The sequence below is a fragment of the Natator depressus genome, chromosome 6, assembly GCF_965152275.1.
Source record: "Natator depressus isolate rNatDep1 chromosome 6, rNatDep2.hap1, whole genome shotgun sequence".
In the NCBI taxonomy this organism is placed as follows: Eukaryota; Metazoa; Chordata; order Testudines; family Cheloniidae; genus Natator; species Natator depressus.
Genome location: NC_134239.1, coordinates 28,645,138 through 28,668,035, shown reverse-complemented (window position 1 = coordinate 28,668,035; position 22,898 = coordinate 28,645,138). Strand labels below are relative to the sequence as shown.

Here is a 22,898-nt window from a genome sequence, read left to right as displayed (position 1 = left end):
ATGACAGCAGAGTATAAACTGGGCCTTGCTATGACTAGGGTAGTCTATTTTTTGTCAAGGTCCAAATTTCTTGAACAAGAAAAGAAAAATTTATTTTTAAAAAAAGGTAACTATTAACAACGATTTTAGGGTCTGTTAAAAAGTGTCTGGTGGACTAGATTTGGCCTACAGTTTGCCTCTTGACTAACCCCGCTTTAAGCCACAGGGGCAAACCAGGAGAGTGGCCCCTTCTGTAAGCACATGAGTGCATACTAAATTTTACACGTAAATGAGTCCATAAGATAGAAGAGACTAATATATAGACAGCATAGGTATCGCGTTCTGCATCCTTTACTACTACCACTTCTTAACAGCGTACGGATGAAGCTTATTGCTGACAGCCGTAATGTAAGCAACAAGACATTTCTTGCATTCACTACAAAGGTAGTTACAAATGGCATTTTGTTTGATTCATGATTAATATTTTAATACAAGAGCATACTTACCGTAACATAGTATTAGAGTTAATGAGCATCTCCTATTATCTTGGTGCCTGATGTGTTTCTTTAGTTGAGACCCTTCAGAATGGTACCTTGGACAGCGCATGATCACTATTAGAGTCCTCCTATTGTCTACTGCAGTTTTGATTAATTTTTCCAAGAACAACCTTCGCGTAAGTAATTCATTTAGAGGCATAACAAGAATCATTAGATCTTGAGAACCACAAGACATGAGAACCATGATTTAAAACAGAATTGAATGAAAACACAGTATATAGATTACAACGACTCGATACTTCGTGACACCATCAACGCAAAAGAACCATAATTTAAAAACAGAATAGCAGGAAAACAGTGCAATATACAAATTACATGAATTCAGTATATCTGAACCTAGATATCAACATTAAGAGTTTTGCAGCAACACACCAGCTGTTTAGGATACTGGAAATGGCTGGCCAACTAAAATCCTCATTTTAGAGGCCCTTAATAGCAGGCCACGTCTTACAAGTACTTTGTGCATCTAAAACACTATTTTTCCCCACTGTTTCTGAACAAGAATAAGTGTCATACAACAGATGCCTTTTAGTGCCATTAGTCTAAAAGTGACTTTAGACAATTTCCTTCCTACAACAATGTAAAGTGCCATGTAATGTATTTTTAAAGCTGCAATCCCTTCTTTTTAAATAAAAATTGGAAATGTCTGAACAATGGCATTTAATATATTTAAAAATTAGATCAGATTTCTGAATTATGAGCGCTAAATACAATTTATCCTAAAAAGTGACAATTATAAGAGGACTGCAGCTTTTAACAAAATAAGATACAACATTAAGGTACAAAGATGATCTATTCTAGCTAAGTGTAGCCCTCTTTATGAACAATTTTAAATGCACCACACTTTAAGGAAAAGTTAGTTATTGCTCATTCATGAAGATATTAATAAGTTACAAAGAAAACCAGTACAGCTAGAGACTAGTGCTCAATTATGTTTAAACAACCAGCTCAATTGTTCTATCATAATAATCACTATTTACAAACCATCACTGATTAAATCATTAAAAAAATGCTCGGGCAATATGAATGGTGGTCCCATTAAGGAAAATGTAGTTTTCTTATTTTTGGTCTCAATCCTGAGATCACTCAGAAGATCACAACTCCCAATGATGTCAATGGGCTAGATCGTGCCCCCATCTATCACAATGGAAACTGGACTTGTAAGTGATACATATCAGGCCCAAAAGGTTGTTGAGGGTACTAAGCCTCTTTAAGACTGGGCCCTTTCTGAGGTATAAGTGTAAGGCACAAGCAAGTGTATCATCACTCTAATTGATTCATATATTGTGTCTTTACCAACATAAAGCTGCAATGGTATTTTAAGAAACACATACCAGCACTTTTAAGAGTTGGGTCCACATTTTCTCCTTTACTGTATTTGGTATCATTAGTATTCAACTGAATACTAAAGTCTACTCACAAGATGAATTATACTACTTTTCTTTTCGGAGTGTAAGATAATGAACAAGCAAAGATTATTTAAGAAGTCGATAAAACCACTTGTACCAACATGCATTCTTTTTTGGTTTATTTTAAACACTAGTATCCTGCTTTTTCTGTACACCCCTCACCCTTGTCAGCCAGGAGTGTCTCCCTACTCAGATTCAGTTGCCTTTCCCAGTCACTTTATTCCTTATGAACCTGATCCAAAGCCCACTGACATCAATGGGCTTTGAATCATATATTTCCATGAATTAATTATGCCTCCAAGTCTTATTTACTTCTATATTACTCAACTGTAAGATTGTCCTTTATTCCCACCTCCCCCCACACAAACACCTCACCACCGTGTACAGTATCTGTACCAATGCTGTATTTGTTGGCATACCTCTAGTGTTTAAAACAAAAAAGTTATTTCTAAAACATATAGCATAAAAGCACCTAAAGTGCTGTAAAACATACAAAACAATTAGAATAGAGAAAAATTCTAGGAAAAAAGCTGAGACAATTAAATGAACATACAACAGCATTCATACACAATGCCCAAAAGCTCAAGCTCAAAGGTGTATCATTAAAAAAATATTTCCCATTTTTCCTAGCAGTGTTCTAGTGTCAAGTTCAATTACATGAAAACAATAAAGTGCTTTATCGTGTTTGCTAAGCATGAGGATCATTTTAGTCAATCCTTTACTGCACTGAAAAGCTGGAGTGCAATGGTGTTCTAGTCATGCCCCCTACACTGAAGGTTACAAGGGAGGTGACATACTGCTTCTGTAGTGGCTCTACACCACCCAAGGATTCTCCCTACACTAGACACACTTCCAGATAGACTGCTAAGTCAGCTTTACAACCTATTTGTCCCAGCAGAGGGCACAACAGAAACATAGTGAATGTGAAAATCAGGCCTACATAGTGCATAGCTTAGTAACAAAGAATGCAGGCAAAGTTACATAAATTTTGACAAAACACAGTTGTAGATTATCTCTTCATTTTGACTACAAAAGCTACAGCTTTTTTAAAAAAAGAAAAAAGCTTTCCATTTTGTGATGTTCTCTGTTACATAGTTTAACTAATGGTTTGAAGGAGTGAGGCAGTTTTGAAAGGAAATGATAATGTTTCCCTGGTAGATAAGAAAAAACCTATATCTACCAGGGAAACATTTTCCCTTAGCAAACCCAGCATTTTCATGAGCAGATATGGCATGATTCCATTGTGTTTACAGTTTCAATTGCTGTTGAAGGTCATGAATTGATGCTGCACTGCTTTGCAGTTTCTTTGCCACCAACTTATCCTCCTTCAGTGGTTTGATAATTTCAGTCACCCCATTGGTTCCAAGAATACATGGCATACTTAAAAATACTTCACTGTTTATATTGCAACACCCCTGAAATAGAAAAAAAGAATGTACATAAAAACAACTCTAATCTCCATTCCCCATGCCCACTATAAAATACAAAATTATGTACATTAACAATTTTAAATAAGCAAGGATAATTAATCACAAGACATGCTTTGTTTAGCTGACAAGCATAGCTTAGTTTGTTATTTATAATACTGTATAGTAGATTAAAAATTCTACTTTTTTTTTAAAATCTTAGTAATAGATCATCAACATTCTGCAACTAAAATTAGTTGAAATTTTATAAGTCTTGTTCAAAATAAAATTAGATTTTTGTTCGAATCTTGCATAGAGTCTGTACAATTTATGTTCATCTCAAGACACTATTAGTTACTCCCATACCTGAATAGCTATTTCACATAACAAGTGCTAAAATGTTCACATGATGAGAAGAAGAAATTAAGTTTATGTACATAATGAAACACAAACAAGCCTTTGTAATCTCAAGCACAAAATGGATCAGTCACCAACATAGGAAGTTCACAGACCTTGTCACTAAAGAAAAATGTTTCCACAGTGTGTTCTAATATAAACAACATATTGCTTTAATTAAGTCCTTTAGAATGAAGTTTAATTAAAATCTAGTCTGAGATTCTGTCTTTGTCAAATATAAGCATATCCTCTCTTCCCTAATTAGAAAATGAGAAACTAGAAAAGTGTGTCTCCTGATTTGACAAATATAGAAGTGAGAAAATCTGCATCGGATTCTTGTAAATGGAGTTGAAGATGTTTGGCCTTTGGGGAGATTTGCATTCAACATTAAGCACTTTGAACAATGACACATCTGCCTGTTATTTTGCCAAAACTAACTGTGTTAATAGCCTTGATCAGTGATGAGCTGGACACCAGCACTGCACATGTTGCATCTCTCAACTCCTATAATTTGAAAGTCCACGATAGTAATTGCAGTAATTGATTTTTGCTCATTTTCAGATGGATCCTAAAAGCTGGGTGCCTGTTGTAGGAATAAAGTAACTAAAATAGTGTGTCTATAGAATGGCTGGTCAAGACTAAGGTCTATATACGGCTACAATTAACATGAGTAATAGGATTAAAGGCACAATAGAAAAATATATGAAATTAATACCATATTTACCTTTGCCAGAGTTGATATGGAATGAATCTTTCTTTTATTTTTCAGTATACTTTCAATCAGATCAGCTATTGACAGCCCAACAGACCAGGACTTTTGACCTTTTCCCTTAAGAACTTCCATGGCTCTACATAACAGAGAAAAATGTGGTTTTAGAAATTTCTTCAGTTACCATGTTTTGTTTGACATACAGTATTCCATAAACACACAAAAAGTATTGCATAGCATATGAAGACCTCTGTCTGCTTCTCTAAAAATTGCATTCTAAAGCAATGCTTTATTTCCCAATTCTACAAAGATCACAATTTTTTAATTTCTCCATGCAAATGGTAAAATTTTGCTAAATAAATAAAAGTTATCATGGCAGACATTTTCCTAATTTCTATGAAAAGCAATGTTAAATATATACCCTGTTCACTGCAGTGTATTCTTGATTAAGAAGTGCTTTAAGAACCTCAGAGGGAAGGTACTAAATAAGTGTCATGTATTAGGATTATGAACAGCCTAGTTTACTGCATCAAATAAATGCTGATGCAACGCATTTTAGTGTAAGTGTTGCAAACAGTTTAGAGGAGCACACACTTATTCTATTAACATTACCACTTAACTATATTTAGCTACTGGAAAAACAAAATTCAGAACTAAAAAAAAATAGTCTTTTCCTATATACTCAAGGTATACCAATGACCTGAAAGTTTCAAAGCAGACTTGCTCATAGTAGTAAAGGAAAGTCATATTATTCAGAGATTCTGAACTCTGCGGATTGGGAAAAAAACACACCTCTACTATTCTGGTAACAGGTTGGTGTGAATTTAAGTTTACTATTGTAACAGTGTTGTTACCTGTTTGCCAACTGCTCCTGAGAGTTATCATTCACTACTCCTTCAGTTTGATGACATGTTACTAAATTAGAACTACTCCATGCAGGCACTAAATCAAATTAAAAACAAACTTTCGTCAATGTTATAAAATATTGGAATGATAAAGTTTTAAACTGGATTTTCTGAAGTGTATACTGGTACAGGCCCTGAGGGCAGTCTGGCGTCTTTCTGAGGTTCTAAATTCCATGGCAGAACTGGCCTGGAGAAACTTGTTCAAAAAAAGGCTTCACATAAGGGTTTAACAGAATTTGTTGTTATGCATTAGTAAGTACACTATGCAGAATGTGGCTTCTATTGTCAATGTTAAGACACATATGGTAAAAGACAGGTTTCAGAGTAGCAGCCGTGTTAGTCTGTATCCGCAAAAAGAACAGGAGTACTTGTGGCACCTTAGAGACTAACACATTTATTAGAGCATAAGCTTTCATGGGCTACAGCTCACTTCATTTGATGCATAAAATGGAACGTATGGTAAGAAGATATATATATACACACATGCACACACACACACACACACACAGAGAGAACATGAAAGGGGCTCGTTCACCTGCACATCTACCAATGTGATATATGCCATCATGTGCCAGCAATGCCCCTGTGCCATGTACATTGGCCAAACCGGAAAGTCTCTACGCAAAAGAATAAATGGATACAAATCTGACATCAGGAATCATAACATTCAAAAACCGGTAGGAGAACACTCCAACCTCTCTGGCCACTCAGTAACAGATTTAAAGGCGGCAATTTTGCAACAGAAAAGCTTCAAAAACAGACTCACACGAGAAACTGCTGAGCTTGAATTAATATGCAAACTAGATACCATTAACTTGGGTATGAATAGAGACTGGGAGTGGCTGGGTCATTACACATATTGAATCTATTTCCCCATGTTAAATATCCTCACACCTTCTTGTGAACTGTCTAAATGGGCCATCTTGATTATCACTACAAAAGTTTTTTTCTCCTGCTGATAACAACTCATCTTAATTAGCCTCTTACTCCATCTTTTCACTTTCTCTGTATGTGTGTGTATCTCTCTCTCTCTATATCTTCTTACTATATGTTCCATTCTATGCATCCGATGAAGTGGGCTGTAGCCCACGAAAGCTTATGCTCAAATAAATTTGTTAGTCTCATATGGTAAAAGACTGTCTCATAAGTGTTGGTGCAAAGAGAGAAGGGATACAGGTAAAAAACCATAAGTTTTATCTTAAAATTTCTCAGCATTCCTGTTTTTTTTAAAACAGCTTCAGTAGTCTTATTTTTTTCACTCCCATCTCCTTTATTAAATTTTAATACGCTTTTATAACCTTACCTACAACTTAAACTTTTGGATTTCATGTCTTTCCCCACCCCCTTAATGCATGATGCTGCTACCAGGGTGGGTGGGTATGCGCATCCACAAGGCTGATGAATATTATTGGGATGACAGCCTTACATAGCACAGAAAATAGCTATGCAAGCTTGCTCACACTGTCCTGCCAGCATGACTAAACCCTCTAAAGGGACTAACTTTAAGGGCAAGAGGCTAGTTCAGTCTCCATTTCCATTTAATCTCTGTTTAAACCACACACAAGGGGGACGATAAGTGTCACAAAAAAAGATCACATTTGGTATGGAAACTTATCTACGAAGAATAGGACTGAACCTACCCATTCATTTTACATATGCCCCCAGACAGCTGTCAGGTGATAGTTTTCTGTCAACTCAAGTTGGATCTGAAGTAACTTAGAGGTGAAAGGTCCGTACTCTATTACTAATTCCCTTAAATCAACCAGTCCCCACTATCATAATTTCAAATAGGAATATTGCCAAAAGAAAAATAAATTTTTGGGTAAAACCTTTCTGTTCAGTCCAATTATTGCAGAATTTGGGTTAAATATTTTCCCCTCAGACTTTTCTGTAAAGTAACTGGAAAATACATCCTACATAGTAGCGTGCATTTGATTTAGCAAGCATGATGAAAGGCAATCCTAAACTTGAGATCTGAGTATCAGGTTCTTAGCAGACAGACAGTTATCCAAACTAAAAAATATCATCACAAAAACTACTATATTCACTTTCAGCAGAGACCCTGAGGAACAAATGGACCATGGAGACCAAGCTATTCTCTCATCCTTAGTTGTGTCCTGTAGATCAGGATTGGCAGAGAATAGAGGGAGCCAATGTGCCTCAATGTGTAATGCATCTGATGTGGTATAATGTTTTCAGTTCTTTTGAACTCAAAGACAAATATATTATTGTTTAGCCTAACATATGGAAGGAAAGCTGGGAATGACAAGTCAGTTGAAAAGCCACCTGCTACAATAAGCTATCAAGGATACTTTGAAGTGTGACAGAGACCAGATTCATGAAGACTGACAAACCTACTGAACAAATTAAATCTATGATTGATTCCTTATAAATCAGTCTTTTGTTTTTCAATTGGAAGTCATGACTTAAAGGAGCCATACAATGAAAACATTGATAGAACAACTTTCACTATGAGTCAGAAAGGTATACTAGAAAAGTGTTACTGACATTTTTAAACAGACTTCTCATTAAAAATTACTCTAAAAACAGTACATTGTTTTCTATCTCCTGTCCATGAAACACCATGGCCTATCAATGTCTAACATCCAGGCAGCCTAGTTTACCCCAAAGTTTAGCTGCTATTTCCATTCTTCACATATACTCAAATCTCCATTACAGAATGCTTCACAGTTTACATTTCTGATATGCCCATATTAGTTTTTTGGTTTTTTAACCTAACTGCTTTTTCAAAAATTTGATTTCATTATTTTGAGGACAACTTTTGGAAGGAGAAAGGGAGATAACCCTCCTCTGAAGAAATTACCACCTCTGCATGGCTTTCAATTTAAGAGGAAAAAAAACCTGACACTTAACAGAAAGGTAGCAGTAGCTGCATTGTGTAGGAGCAGATGCCGCACAATCGTGAATTAAAGTTTGACGTTTCTATGTGGAGTAGCAGTTTAAGCAGATGTGATAAAGAGCCTAGTTTGTTTGTTTTTTTAATTACTTTATCCTTCATACATTACTTTTTTTAAACGTAGGGAGAAGCTAAATCTCACTGTATCCAGTTCTGTAAAGAGCACTCAACTCAATTCTATCTTCCTCTAGACCAGAGGTGGGCAAACTACAGCCCATGGGCCAGATCCTGCCCCTCAGGGCTTTGGATCCAGCCCGCAGGACTGCCCCCCACCCATGGTGCCACGGGCCCCGCACCACTCTCAGAAGCAGCCGGCACCACATCCCTGGGGGGGGCGGTGGGGGCAGAGGGCTCGGTGCATTGCCCTTGTCTCCAGGCACTGCCCCCCGCAGCTCCCATTGGTTGGGAACAGGGAACTGCGGCCAATGGGAGCTTCGGGGGAGGTACCCGGAGGCGTCGCAAGCGCAGCACATGGAGCCCTGTGCCCCACCCCATCCCCCAGGGGCCGCGCAGGGATGTGGTTCCGGCTGCTTCCCGGAGCAGTGTGGCATGGGGCCAGGGCAGGCAGGCAGGGAGCCTGCCCTGGCCCCGGTGCGCACCACTGCCACCCTGGAGCCACTTTAGGTAAGCGGCGCCAAGCCGGAGCCCGAACCCCTCCTGGACCCCACCCCCCAACTCCCTGCCCTAAGCCCCCTGCCTGCACCTCGCATCCCAACTCCCTGTCCTGAGCCCCCTGCCACACCCTGCACACCCGTGCACCCCAACTCCCTGCCCTGAGCCCCCGCCACACCCCTCCTGCACCCCAACTCCCTGCCCTGAGCCCTGTCGCACCCTACACCCCTCCTGCACCCCAACCCCCTGCCCTGAGCTCCCTCCCGCAGTCTGCACCCCTCCTGCACTCTGCACCCCAACCCCCTTCCCTGAGACCCCTCATATACCCCGCACCCCTCCTCTGCCCCAATCCCTTGCCCTGGGCCCATTCCTGCACACCACACCCCCTCCCATACCCCACACCCCCTCCCACACCCCAACCCTGCATACAATTTCCCCACCCAGATGTGGCCCTCGGCCCAAAAACTTTGCCCACCCCTGCTCTAGACCCAAAACTCCTGGGTTCCATTCTTGTTGCTGCTGTGCACTTTGGGAAATCAACTACAGCCAGTTTGCAAAGGTATTGAGCAACCACAGCTACTGTGAACATCCATATGAGTCAGGGATCAGCACCTCTGAAAACATGGTATTCTCTGAAGTACTGACAGCCCTCCACATACTTTTACCCCCATGCATTCCCTTCCCTGAAAAAGAGTCCTCCCTCTTCAATATCTTCAATGTAATTTAGTGTTATACCAAATAAACAATCAAGGCTGTACTTCTGTACATTTCTCCCCATCTGGGGACACACAGAGAGCATCTTTGTTTGCTCCCATCCTGCTCTAGAATCTTGGGGGACACCCTGTAAACCAGGGGTGGGCAAACTTTTTGGCCCGAGGGCCACATCTGGGTATGGAAATTGTATGGCGGGCCATGAAAACTCACAAAATTGGGAGTTGGGGGCAGGAGGGTGGGGCGGCTCTGGCTGGCGGTTTGGGCTCTGGGGTGGGGATGAGGGGCTGGGGATGCAGGAGGGTGCTCTGGGCTGGGACTGAGGGTGGGAGGGAGGATCAGGGCTGGGCCAGGGATTTGGGGTGCAAGGGAGAGTCAGGGATGCAGGCTCTCGGCGGCACTTACTTTAAGCAGCTCCCAGAAGGAAGCTCTGCATGCTGCCCTGTCCGTAGGCGCTGCCCCTGCAGCTCCCATTGGCTGGGGCTGCCGGCTAATGAGAGCTGCGGGGGCAGTGTGCGGAGCCCCTTGGCTGCCCCTACACGTAGGAGCTGGAGAGGGGACATGCCACTGCTTCTGGGAGCCGCATGTAGTGGGGCAAGCTCCGGACCCCACTCCCCAGCTGGAGCGCCAGAGCAAGGCAAGCCCCGAACCCCACTCCCTGGCGGGAGCTCGAGGGCCATATTAAAACATCTGGAGGGCCGGATACGGCCCCTGAGGCGCAGTTTGCCCCCCCGCTGTAAACACTAACACTCTCCATAGGATGTGTCTTTCCCCCCCTTTCTAGAACAGTTCAAATTCAAAGTCATAATCATGTATCAGTTTACCTTTATCTTCCCCTCGTTCGCCGATAATCCAAGCCTCTTTTCCTACGGTCTGTGCTTTCAACAAGTTTGTGATAATATATTGGAATCTCTCAGTGTCTAGATTACAACCAATTCCGATAACTCTGCTTTTAGGAAATGCACTCAGCTTCCATGATACATAAGTCATTATTTCCACTAAACATGGGACAAAAGTATGTTGAAAACATACAGAATTACTCCCAACATTCAACACAACAGCAAACTATAATTCACACTCAAGAAACAAAAGCAGGAACATTTTATAACTCAAAGTATAAGCATACAGGACACTATCAGCAGCTTACTCATTTCTAAAACAATGAGTCAGGCTTTGAAAATAATCATGTCATAGCTCAAATAAAATATTAAGAAAAGATATCAGCAACTCAAATAATTTCTCTCACCACCACCACCCCTAAAAACTTAGCCCCCACCTTAAATTTTAGTTCTCTTTCCATTTCGCAAATGTCTCCTCCTCGTTCCCTGTTTTGAATGGAGCAAAAGGTAAACTTTCCAATTGCTCTAATATGTTATAGTAAAATGTTTTAAGTGTGTGGGGATGGGTAGGTTCATGTCTACTTCTTCCTTCCCAACTTACTTAGAGTTCTGACACAAGATCATGGAATCATGATAGTTTTATGATCATGAATGTGTTTCCAAACAAACAAGGGGCTAAGTATTTAACATAAGGTAACATAAGGGGCTATCAAACAGAAGTTTTGATCATATTGTGTTTATATATCCTTACAGCATAGGGGAAAAGAGAGAGAGAGAGAGAGATCTTGTCACTAACACATTTGCAAGGTGCTACAGTAGATGGACATATCATAAGACTCTAGATAAAATGAGGACATATCATAAGACTCTAGATAAAATGAGGTTTAAACAATAGACAAAAACAAAACATATGCAAGAAGACTTTTGATATACAAAATAATATCATTTCCCCCACTTTATCTCAACTATGCTTAAGACAACATCTTACCAACAGCCTCTCCATATAGAGAAACACACGGATATAGTGGTTTGCCCAAGTCTGAAGAGGGAGTCCATCTCAGAACTGGCATTAGAATTTAGGAGTGCTGGCTCCCTGCTCAGCAGAGTATATCAGGCAAAAGGATATTCTTTAAATAGATTAGAACAAAAAACCAGATACATGTAAAATAACAACAAACCTGGATGAGATGCGACAAGCAGCACACTATTGTGACTATAATGTGTTACTGCTGGGACAATTCCTCTGAATAGATCCACATTGCTCTGTATGACACCAAGATACGACTGAGCATTACCCAGAGAATTAACGGTGAGCACTACCACTTTTGAATTAGCAGAAGCAGAAAAATCTGATAAACAAAAAAAAAAATTTGAGGGTTTTTTTTTTAAAGTCTCATTTTATCAAATTATAGATATGTCAAGATAGACTTGGCACAAAAATGTTTTAAATGACCCATACTAAAACCAGTACATATAGGTTCAATTCAACACACAACTATTTCGTTTACCTTTCCGCAAGAGCCTTTAAGTTAACAGCTTTTTTCCTACAGTAGAATTGAACTAGAAAGATATACAAGGATATTTTTATGTATCACCATCCCCGATCTATTGTGTTGAAAGTGTATACAGAGCTTTGTTTTGGAACTGCTTTGCCTATAATACGAGTGTACTTTGCCCCCTTCTACAGTACCTTTAATCCAAGGAGCTCAAAGTATTTTACAACTAGTTACGCCTCATAGAACCATGCAAGGTTGACATTATTCCCATTTATAGATGGAAACCTGAGGCTTCAATTTGCCCATGATCATACAGAGCTTGATGCACAGCTTGGAAGACAACCCAGAAATCTGGACTCCCAGGCTCCTACTCTAACAACTGGGCATTGGTAGCATATATTACATTAGCTTTTTGATATTTATTTCTGTATACCTTGCTAAGAAACTAAGAAGTAAAAACTAGCATCCTTCTCCTGACATTATTATTTGGATCTCTAAAAAAGAAGTTCTCTCCTTTTTCCAACCCCCATCTAGCTAGGTATTTATACTGGGGCCATCGCTATAGAATCTGAACACTGCATCCTGATAATCCTGGATTCTTGGTGAAGATCTTTATCCTCATTTCTTTCTTTCACATAGGGGCTTCTGTTCTTTTTGTCCTTTAGCTCAGAGTCAAGGATGCTGACACTGTATCAAAGAGTCTGTTCTGGTGGCTTGGCATGAGGTGGAACATGGACTAAAAAAGAACCAACGTATCTTACAAAATATATCTAGTAAATGAACTGAATGCAGCTAGAAGGTGCCTGATTGATAGCACAAGAGATCTAAGCCTCTAAAAACAGAACAGATTAGAGTATTGGACAAGAGCAGTACCAGCTTCCCTGGACCATGCCACCAGCATTTCACAGTCTTAATCTGCACACACCACTTCAGGAGATGAGAAACTATCAGAAGATAATGGGTGTTTAAAGACCCAGAATGAATTTAAATTAATGACCAGTGATGAAAGATTCTATCACTCTCTAGGGTGATCTAGTTCCCATAAAGTAAATATATAAGTATACAGCAAAATAAAAATACAGAACATACAGTAATATGTTCCACTACAATATAAAAAATGAGTACCTTTGCTGATCTCTACATTTGGCAGAGCAAAGATATCCAGGTCCATTGTTCCTCCTTTTGCTGCTCCTTCTGAGAGGTCTAAGAGAACCACCTGGTCTGCAGCACCCTGTACAAATAAATATATTTCAGCTCTGCAACAGAATAAAATGCAGTTTATTCTGATAAAAAGATGCTTCTGAGATTTGATCTCACTTTAAAAAGAATTTTTAATTGTATCACAAAACCCCCCCAAAACAGCCCACACCCAAATCACCAATGATTGTGTAATGTTAAATGGAAAACTGGACATCCGTGTTGGTAGTTCCATTACCAAATAGTATATTAAACTACATACACAAAACCCACCTTAGGAGGGTTACACTTAGACACTCAAAGTTAAGGCCAAAACTCTGACTCGTGTGCTCAAATACTGAGCACATACAGAAATACCATACACTGTGAGAACTCCACAATATCTAGGGCACAACCTTGACAATATCCCTTAACTACAAATTTATGTAGTTTGAAGAATCTGTGCTCAACATTAAGATGTTTTATAACAAACAGCTGACTATCGGACCCCATAAAGGATGATTAAATTTGAAATGTGTACATGTTATCTTTTTAGTTTAATATATTTAAATAGGAAAAAGGTAAACTAAAGAAGCAACATCACAAATTATTAAAAGTACTTAAAATGAAGTCATTGTTTTTGTATTTTAAATACACTAAGAACTAGGTTGGAGATCATTATAGGAACAGCACTAGACAATATTAATAGCTATTCTATTAAAAATGAGTAAGTACCTTTGCTGCAATTGCTAGTACACAAGCAATGCCAAGATCTCCTGCTCCAATCACAGTAACTTTGTTAAAGCCTCCATCTTTTTTCTGTCCACCCACCCTAGTCTTTGAATTCATGTCAGTTTCACCTAAAATTTAAAAAAACCAATCAATCACAGCTGGTGGTTTTATAAGACAGTGTAAACACATGTACTGAATGTGAAAGATAATGCCTGGGTCCGACCAATCAAATTACTTTGTTTTCTCCAATATGCTGATCACACTATGGAAACTAATTTTTCAAGGCTTCCATTGAGTAAGACATTTTTTCCACAGAATTATATTCTTACAATTTACATTTAAATTAAGTTTTTCATCAGCAAGGAAAAAAATTCAAATAGACGCCTTTTCTATTAACCACGCTCCCCCAGCTCTGCCACTGAAATGCAGTGTGACCCTGGGCAACTCATTTAATTTCTGTACACCTTCCATTTCCCCTGCTACTTTTTGTCCATCTTGTTTGTTTAGATTAAGATATTTGGGACAAAAACTCTGAACTGCTTTGTACAGTGTCTGGCCTTGAATTCATGGAGTAGTAATGTGGACTACAGTGGGGGGTGATTTCTAAAGCACACTAAAGTGTTGCACATTAATTGGTCCATGTAGACCTCTGGTGGTGTGTACTAGGATTCCCTAGTGCTATGTTTGCACTGTTTGAAACAGTACTAACATTAAAGCTCACTAAGCAGTATTTAGTGAGCACCAGCACCAGCACCAATTAATGTGCAACACTTTAGTGTGCTTTAGAAATCACACCGCACTGCTGCTCCATATAGGTAAGCCCTCTAGTACAGGGGTGGACAACCTGCAGCTCCTTGTATGGGCACTGACTCCGGGGCTGGAGCTACAAGTGCCAACTTTCCAATGTGCCAGGGGGTGCTCACTGCTCAACCCCTGGCTCTGCCACAAGCCCTGCTCCCACTCCACTGCTTCCTGCCCCCTCCCCTAAGCCTTCCATGCCCTCGCTCCTCCCCCCGACCCCTGAGCACACAGATGATCAGCAGGTGTGGGAAAGGGTGGAGAGGCATTGATCGGCAGCCGGTGGGCGGGAGGCGCTGGGTGGAGAGCTGGTTGGGGGGCTGCTGACGTATTACTGTGGCTCTTTGGCAACGTACAGTGGTAAATTCTGGCTCCTTCTCAGGCTCAGGTTGGCCACCCCTGCTCTAGTACAATCTTGGTTGGCAACTGTAGGCATTACCGCAATACAAATAATAGTAATCCCTTTAATGCTACTACATGCACCAATGTATACTACTGCAGAAAGTGTTTTTAAAATATTGAAAGACAGTTTTAAATTGCATTATCCATAAGAGAACATGTAAATCAGCTATGCCGTCAGAAAGTAATTTAAGGTAAAGGAAAAATAATGAGCTTTAGGAAAATGTAACTACTACAAGTTTAAGTAATATTTATTGTCCACCTTGAAAAGATAAAATAAAAATAACTAAAAGCATAGATAAAACTGATATTGATTCAGATCTCCTGAAAAATTACACACCTGTAGTTATCTTTGCAATATAGGATAGCAGTTCTAACTGCTTGGCTTCATCGGAAGATGATACTGAATACAGAGGTAGCTCTTCCTCAAACTTTTCAATCATTTCTTTGATTAATCCAATGATAATTGACTTAGGCTGGAACACATACATATAGGAGAAGATTTACAATCTTTACTAGCTATCATGATAAAACAGCATGCCCTTAAATTGCAGTAATTTATCACAAGGTGTCAAGAGTCACTGTATAAATTTAGCTAAACTATAAATATCAACCTTTCACACCCAAACCAACTTTTAAGATAGAGGAAAAGTAGCACTGCCCATGAGTATATTTCTATTTTATTTTTAATACCTTATTAATACAAATATGAATGTGTGACTATGGGAGTATGGATTAGAAAAGTGGAGAATAGAGAGACTGAATTAAAGATACCAAACACCAACTCAATTGGTTGTTTGAAGCATTATTGGACATAAGAAAGCCTCTGATAAAGTAGCATATATTACTAAATACAGGCTAAGGCTATATCTACACGGAGCACTTTATCGGTATAGGCATAACTTTACTGCCAAAGCACTCCCAGTGTGGACACAGTAAACCAGCAAAGCCTTTGTACCAGTATAGTAAAACTAACCCTCCACAAGCAAAACAAGCTATACCATTAAAGAGTGTTGTCAGTGTAATTGTGCCTACAGTAGGGACTTCTGCTGGCACAGCTCTGTCGGTCACAAATCACGGATCTTCACACCCATACCAGCAGAAGCCTGTAGAAAAAACATAGCCTACTTTGCAGCAAGAAGAAAAACAAAACTCATTAGAGAAGCTTCAGGCCAGCTGCATCAGAGCCCGATCTTGCAGTCTTTATTTGGACAAAGCTCTCATTGAGGTCAATGGACCTTTTAGCTAAGTAAGGACTGGCATGAATCAGTAATTACCAGGTACAGATTCCCAAAGAAATTTCCTCATTAAGTAGGAAAATGACACCCCTCACCCCCACTCTTCCCCCTCCAAAAACCTCAACAGCTTTGTTTTATTTATCTTAAAAAGCTAGCTGAAAAAACAAAACAGATTTCATTAAATTATTTTTTATGGCTTGACAGCCACATGTTTAAAGTAACCTATGTACTGCATTTCATAAAAGAAATCCACTTGGCAACTAAAGTTGCTTTTGGACCTTCTATACAAGTCATCCCCAGAAAAACAAACAATCTCGATTTTGCAATAATATCTATACCAGACATAAGGCTATTATATCAGTTACTATAATTTTACTGAAAAACTGCACTTGCTAAATATAACCTCAGCTTACCCAGTTACTGGACATTGTTCACAACACTAAAAGAAAATGTGTCAAACATCTCTATTTGGTTTATCCTTCTCTCTAACAGAAACAAGTTCAATCCCCTTTTTTCCTCAATTTAAAATTAGGAAAATTTTCTACTGCTACTGAAGGCTACTGCTTAAAGGGAAACAATCTTCTGCTTCTGTCTGCATAGTCACTGACTGTACATTTTAAGATTAACAAATGTAGGAGAAGAGAAAAAAATGAGTGTTAATTTGTATGTAATATAGCGTATTCTTCCTGGAATTTATTTTTCCTTACATGGCTCCAGTTTTGTAAATAGGGCAAGTATATCCTGCCACGTGCATCTACGTGTTTTCCCACAGAGATTTCCATGTTTATAGTTGGTTTCAGCAAGCAAATGGGAGGAGCAAAAGGATGAGAATCCAAAATCCACAAACAAATTGGTATGTTATAGGAATTACCTGTTAGACACAAAACAAAAAGAGTTATGACCTCCGCATTTTGAAGGTATACTGAAATCATGATTGTGTGTTCGGTTTTCCTTAAAATATAGCACTTTATTTACTTTGATTATTTATGCTATTGATTTATACTATCCCTACCAAACCTGGTATATTAAGTATCATTGATTGAAATCCTGTCAAATATAAAGCATTTCTTTTACAGAGCTCTACCAGCAAATGAGTCTGACTTTCAGAACAAAGGAACTTCTTAGAGCAATCTATTTACTTTTATAGGGTTTATATAACCTTGGAAACAGAGAGCTAATGAAGAGGAGACTCTATTAAGTGCTTTATATTTAGACTTCAAAGACTGCAAGTTCAAGGAAGAGTCCTAATTATCTGAGGACACTGCATATCGAAGCACAGGGCATGAAGACTTTACCCAACACCCACCAGCCTGAGGACTAAGGGCTTATCTACACAGTCTTTCACCTAGATAACTAAATCAGTTCTCTAATATGTAGTTAGTTATTTCAGGGCAAATGTATGTGAGGGCACTCTTATTTTGGAATAGAAGTGGCTACTGTTGATTTAGGTAAACTGAGCGCTTGTCTACATGGTTAGTGTGTGGCAAGCTAAGGTATGAAACTGGGAGTATGTCAACTTTTAGGGCATCTACACTGCCCCGCAGTTTGGACTACAAAGGTTGTAACTCCTCTATGTAGATGTTCCAGGCACAAACTAAAAGGTTCCTGGTTCACATTAATGTAATCCTGTTTGAAGGTGGCCACGAGGCCATCCCCACTACTAAAGCCAATCTGCGCAATTTAACCCCAGAAATTTAAATGAAAAAACATTGGTGTACAGAATTTAACTGTCAATCAACTTTACTTAAAAGTATTTTTAGAAGTGAGCTCACACTCCAATCCTTTGGCTGATCATAAGGAGAAGAGCACTCTTACTTTCCATTTTCTCCCCTCTCGGCCTCCTGGCTACTGCAAGAGTGAGGAGAGATTTCCGCTAAGCTATTCTTTCCTCAGCCTTTGTGCAAGTTGTTCCCTCCAACCCAGACAATGGTTCTAGTGCCAGCCACTGCTTTTCCTCATAGCTTCTTCCTTCCCCCAAGACTCTGAACCAGAGGTAGTCTATTTTTTGTCAAGGTCCAAATTTCTTGGTCAAAGTATAGCCCAGACTCCAGAGAAAATTAAAAAAATATAATGATGATGATAATAAGTAAATAAAAAGATTTTGGGGTCTGTTCAAAAGAGTCTGGCGGTCCATTTTTGGCCCAGGGTCTGCCAATTGACTACCCCTGCTTTGGTGATTAGTGATTGCTGCAGCAAGCTGCAGAGACACTGGAGCTGTCTATCTGCAGATTTAGGAAGATAGCACTGGATCATTTTACACTATGTTCATATATGGAAATTATCTTTAAACAAAAAACAAAACAAAACAAAACTTATAGCTTTGACCCCAGACACTGATGACCAAAGCAAGTGGATTTTTCAAGCCCAGTCCAAGTTACCCAGAAAGAGATCTTAATCCAACTCTTGTGTGGCACATGGAGACTCTCCAGGTCACCCATCTTAGAAAAGGAAACAATGATATCTCTGCCTTCTTGGCAGTACTAAATTAGAAGCCTTTTCCAAGACTCTATGTGACTAATCAGGAAGATATACTGTTAAATGTACACAATGTCTTACCATTGTATTTGGCTTTGGTATAGAAAATACAGTCTATCAGTTGTTAACCTTACCCTGATATTTCACTGGAATAGTGCCACTGAAATTCAAGAGGTCTTTAAGGGATCCGTCTTTGAAAGCTGAAATTGAGAACAAGTTTTTTCTTTTTTAGTGGTTAGAGGATTTTTTTTTTAAAATACAAAATTCTAAGTATTACCCATACTGCTTCATTCCACATTTAAATAACTACTGATTTCAACATCTCAGATGTATGCTGAAAATGAACATTTACCAGTGAAATGTGACTGCAAAGATTATTTCCTTGTACTTAGACATTACACCTAGTAATTAAACACACACAGGTGACCTTCCCCCCCTCCCTTTCTTTTTTTAAAACAGAATGTTTTATTTATTTATTTACTTTATTTATTCCTTTGGTATCACTCTTTATTGGAAGCTTAATGACAGTTGCACAACTAAGGAAACTTTATGTGCATCTTGTTGACCTTCTCCATTGTGGTCTCAAGTTACAGTGCTTTATCAGCTTCCATATCCCTCCAAAAAGAGGCCTCTGCTCTTCTTCCTTCTCTGTAAGGCTTGTGTCAATAGGACTTTTCTTCTTGCTGGGGGCGGGGGGATTCAGGAATTTACTTTTAACAATGTAAATCCATCAAATTATGTTTAAATTTGCTTAAGTGAACTGGAACAGTAAGATGGAATCCATGAAATTACCAATTTGTATAATCACTGATGTGTTACAATTTATTCATTTTTAAAAAAAAATATACTGATTAGTTTGTTGAAGGTAACTTACAACAAGTACTGTAGGAAATGAACTCCTGAAAAAAAAATCACACGATATCACATGATACAAAGTGAGGAAGACAAACTGAAAATGACAGTAATTTAGATATATTTCATTGTAGATAGAGAACCTATGAAAAGTCAGAGTTCCAAACAATCATTAACTGTTGAAAAAAAACAATCAAAGTAACTAGATCAGATTCTTACTGTATGTGTCCATGGAGAATCTGAAGTTTGGGTAGATCTTAACAACATTTTTCAGTTCTTCTATGGTCAGGTCCCGGAATTTATACTGTACACAAAACAAAAAAGAATGTTTCAACTTGAAAGGACTACTTCTTTGGTTGCACAGGATAGGTGGGAAAGAATAAGAGAAGAGAAGGCAGAAGGAGGCAGCTAATAATTACCTATAACTAACAGTTTTGCCATTAAATTAATTCTTAAACAGATTGCTCCACAGCAAGCATAATCTTATGAGCATACTAACATCTGCAATTATATATTTATACAATATATTTGAAAAAGTTGAAGCCAAATAATTACGTTGTTTGCTAACAGCAAACTCTATAATGGCTTTCACATTTTAAAGGGTTTTCATAACCATTTTCTCACAAACATATTAAAGTATCTGAAAAATTCACCTTTTGGATTGAAATTTTATGTGCTTAGTCTCTGTCCATAAGTGAATTATTTTGGAAAGGTGGAGCAAAATCCATATAGTGGTTGTGTTGGGTGAGGGTAGAGGAAAAACCCAAACATTTCTTAAAAAAAAAAAAAAAAAAAAAGCTAGCCACATTTTAAGGTAGACTTACAGCAGGAACTGTTGAAGTTTGAAATGTGGTATTAATATAATTATCGGTGAGGGCTAATGCCTTTGCAAAACCAGACTTCAGCTACTTCTTTTGGACCATTCCCTCTCCATAGGCTGCCTTAAAGATTCTTTATCCTCCCCAACAATTTTGCAGATCTGGGACTGTTCACGCTTCCAGGATTTAGATATGGTGCTCCAGATCATGGGAAATTTGAACTGACACCCCAACACAGGCACCTAAGCGACAAGCATCACACAACAGCAAGCCCCACTTTGGTTCAATGAACTAGCAGCTACATTGGGAAAATAAGCAGAAAATAGTACACTTGGACATCTGAGTGGGGAGGGTCACATATGGACAGGGGAGCTGGGTGCAGGGTGCACTTATGTAGGGGTGAGCAGGGGTGCAGTTGCACTAGCTCAGTGGTTCTCAAACTTTTGTACTGGTGACCCCTTAAACATAGCAAGCCTCTGAGTGTGACCCCCGCCTTGTAAATTAAAAACACATTTTTATATATTTAACACCATTACAAATGCTGGAGGCAAAGCAGGGTCTGGGGTGGAGGCTGATAGCTCGCGCCCCGCCCATGGAATAACCTCACGACCCCCTGAGGGGTCCCGACCCCCAGTTTGAGAACCCCTGCACTAGGGGGACTGGGAGGTGGATGCACTAGTGGGGGGGGAGGAGGGGAGCCGGCGGTGCGCGTGCACTCGGGGGGGGCGGGTGAGCCGGGGTTGCCTGCCCACTGATGCCCGCTCCCTCCCAGGCCTTAACCCCTTCGCCCCCCACCGGCGGGGCAGGGTGCCACGCGCCCCCACCCAGCCCGACGGGGGGGAGGCGGGAGTCTGGCGCGCGCACGCACGCACCTTAACCAGCTGCGTCCTCAACGTCTCCTCGGAGAACTCCATCGCGGCGGCTGCGCGCGGCCTGGACAGCAACCGCCAGGAACCAACGCCCCCTCCTTCTCCCACCCCTGGGAGGCGCGCGCGCGCCGCGGCGCCGGCAGCTCACCTCATGTCCCCGGGCGGGAGCGACCAGCTGTTTCCGGCCCCGCGGTCCCGCCCCTGCCCGGGCCGGCCCCTTGCTACGCAGGCGGAGCCAGGCCCACCCGAACCCTGCCCTGCAGGCTGGGCCCAGCCCCCCCCGTGCCAGGCCACCCCGCCTGGACACGTGCTGCCCAGGCCGCATGCTGAGGGCCCGGCGCTGCCAGCTCTCCGGGTTCCCTCGCTGCTGCTCACGGGTTGAACTCTGCCCACGCGAGGCTCCTGGACACGCAGCTTAACCGTACCACGAGAACGGTACCTGGCCCCCTGAAGCCAGCGTAATAGTCCTCCACCTGAGGGCTGGTGTCAGCCTGCAGCCAACAGCCTGATCACCAAAGGACAGCCAGTGCCACCTTTGCCAGCGTTCAGGGATAGATAGCAGGGGTGGGCAAACTACAGCCAATATTACGGGCCCGCCAGCTGTTTTAATCCGGCCCTGGAGCTCCCTGTGAGGTGTGGGGCTTGCCTCGCTCTGGTGCTCCAGCCAGGGAGCAGGGTCAGGGACCACTCCACGCAGCTCCCAGAAGCAGCAGCGTGGACCCCCTACACCTCCTATGCTGTAGGGACAGCCAGGGGCCTCTGCTCTGCACACTGCCCCAGCAGCTCCCATTGGCTGGGAACCAAAGCCAATGGGAGCTGCAGGGGCGGTGCCTGCGGATGGGGCAGCGTGCAGAGCCGCTGGGCTACACCTCACATACGAGCCGGAGAAAGGGTAAGCGCTGCCCGGAGCCTTCAATCCCCTGCCCCAGCCCCGATCCCCCAACCCCCTGGGCTCTCTGAACCCAGCCCAGAACACTCTCCTGCACCCCAAACCCCTCAGCCCCACCCCATGCACCCTGAACTCATTTCTGGCCCCAGCCTCGCACCCTTAACCAGAGCCCTCACCCCCTCCTGCACCCCAACCCCAATTCTGTGAGCATTCATGGCCCACCATACAATTTCTATTCCCAGATGTGGCCCTCGGGCCAAAAAGCTTGCCCACCCGTGATATATAGGATGCACACCCCGCAAGCCGCCAACTGCATAGCAGAAATGCTGTCTGGACAGTGGTGAACACTCTCTACCCAGTTAATCCCAATAGCTCACTGTAAAGACAGGAGAGAGTCTCTGCCATTATCAAGAACTCCCACATAATCATCACGCTGGAGGAATGGCTAGATGCCTTTAGGCTCCCTCATCATCTTGGGAGCCAGCTTAATAGATTCAGGTGTGGTGTGGTTCCCTGCACCAAAACTGACCATGCCTGGGGCATGCAGGACAGGGCAGGCCACTGTGCATTTGTGGAGGATTCTGCACACAAGCTGGATGGTTGTTCCCTTTGTGTTGGGCTCCTCAGAGATCTTTCCCAAGCTGAATGCTGACTCAGAGACTATTGACTGGCTCAAGAGCATTTAGCTGTGTTTAAAAAAACAAAAAAACAACCTT

At 41.0% G+C, this 22,898-nt stretch overlaps 1 protein-coding gene across 1 annotated transcript; it reads right to left on the bottom strand.

Moving 5' to 3' along the window:
• Window positions 1–192: 192 nt before the first annotated feature.
• Window positions 193–21,426, bottom strand: UEVLD (UEV and lactate/malate dehyrogenase domains). Its single transcript, XM_074954878.1, has 12 exons — window positions 21,297–21,426; window positions 19,826–19,910; window positions 18,889–18,954; window positions 16,987–17,150; window positions 15,382–15,517; window positions 13,848–13,972; window positions 13,062–13,167; window positions 11,619–11,789; window positions 10,426–10,599; window positions 5,311–5,398; window positions 4,472–4,595; window positions 193–3,360 (listed from the first exon to the last, which is right to left on the bottom strand). The coding sequence occupies exons 1-12, from the start codon at window positions 21,336–21,338 to the stop codon at window positions 3,193–3,195; spliced, it is 1,449 nt and encodes a 482-aa protein (XP_074810979.1). The 5' UTR covers window positions 21,339–21,426; the 3' UTR covers window positions 193–3,192.
• Window positions 21,427–22,898: the final 1,472 nt, after the last annotated feature.

Excerpts from the sequence above, each read along its gene's own strand:
- UEVLD (XM_074954878.1), bottom strand. The coding sequence starts at position 21,338 with ATGGAGTTCTCCGAGGAGACGTTGAGGACGCAGCTGGTTAAG. Across the intron at positions 17,151-18,888 it reads TATTCCAGTGAAATATCAGG|GTAATTCCTATAACATACCA; the intron begins GTAAGGTTAACA and ends TGTGTCTAACAG. Across the intron at positions 5,399-10,425 it reads CGAACGAGGGGAAGATAAAG|TGCCTGCATGGAGTAGTTCT; the intron begins GTAAACTGATAC and ends AATTTGATTTAG.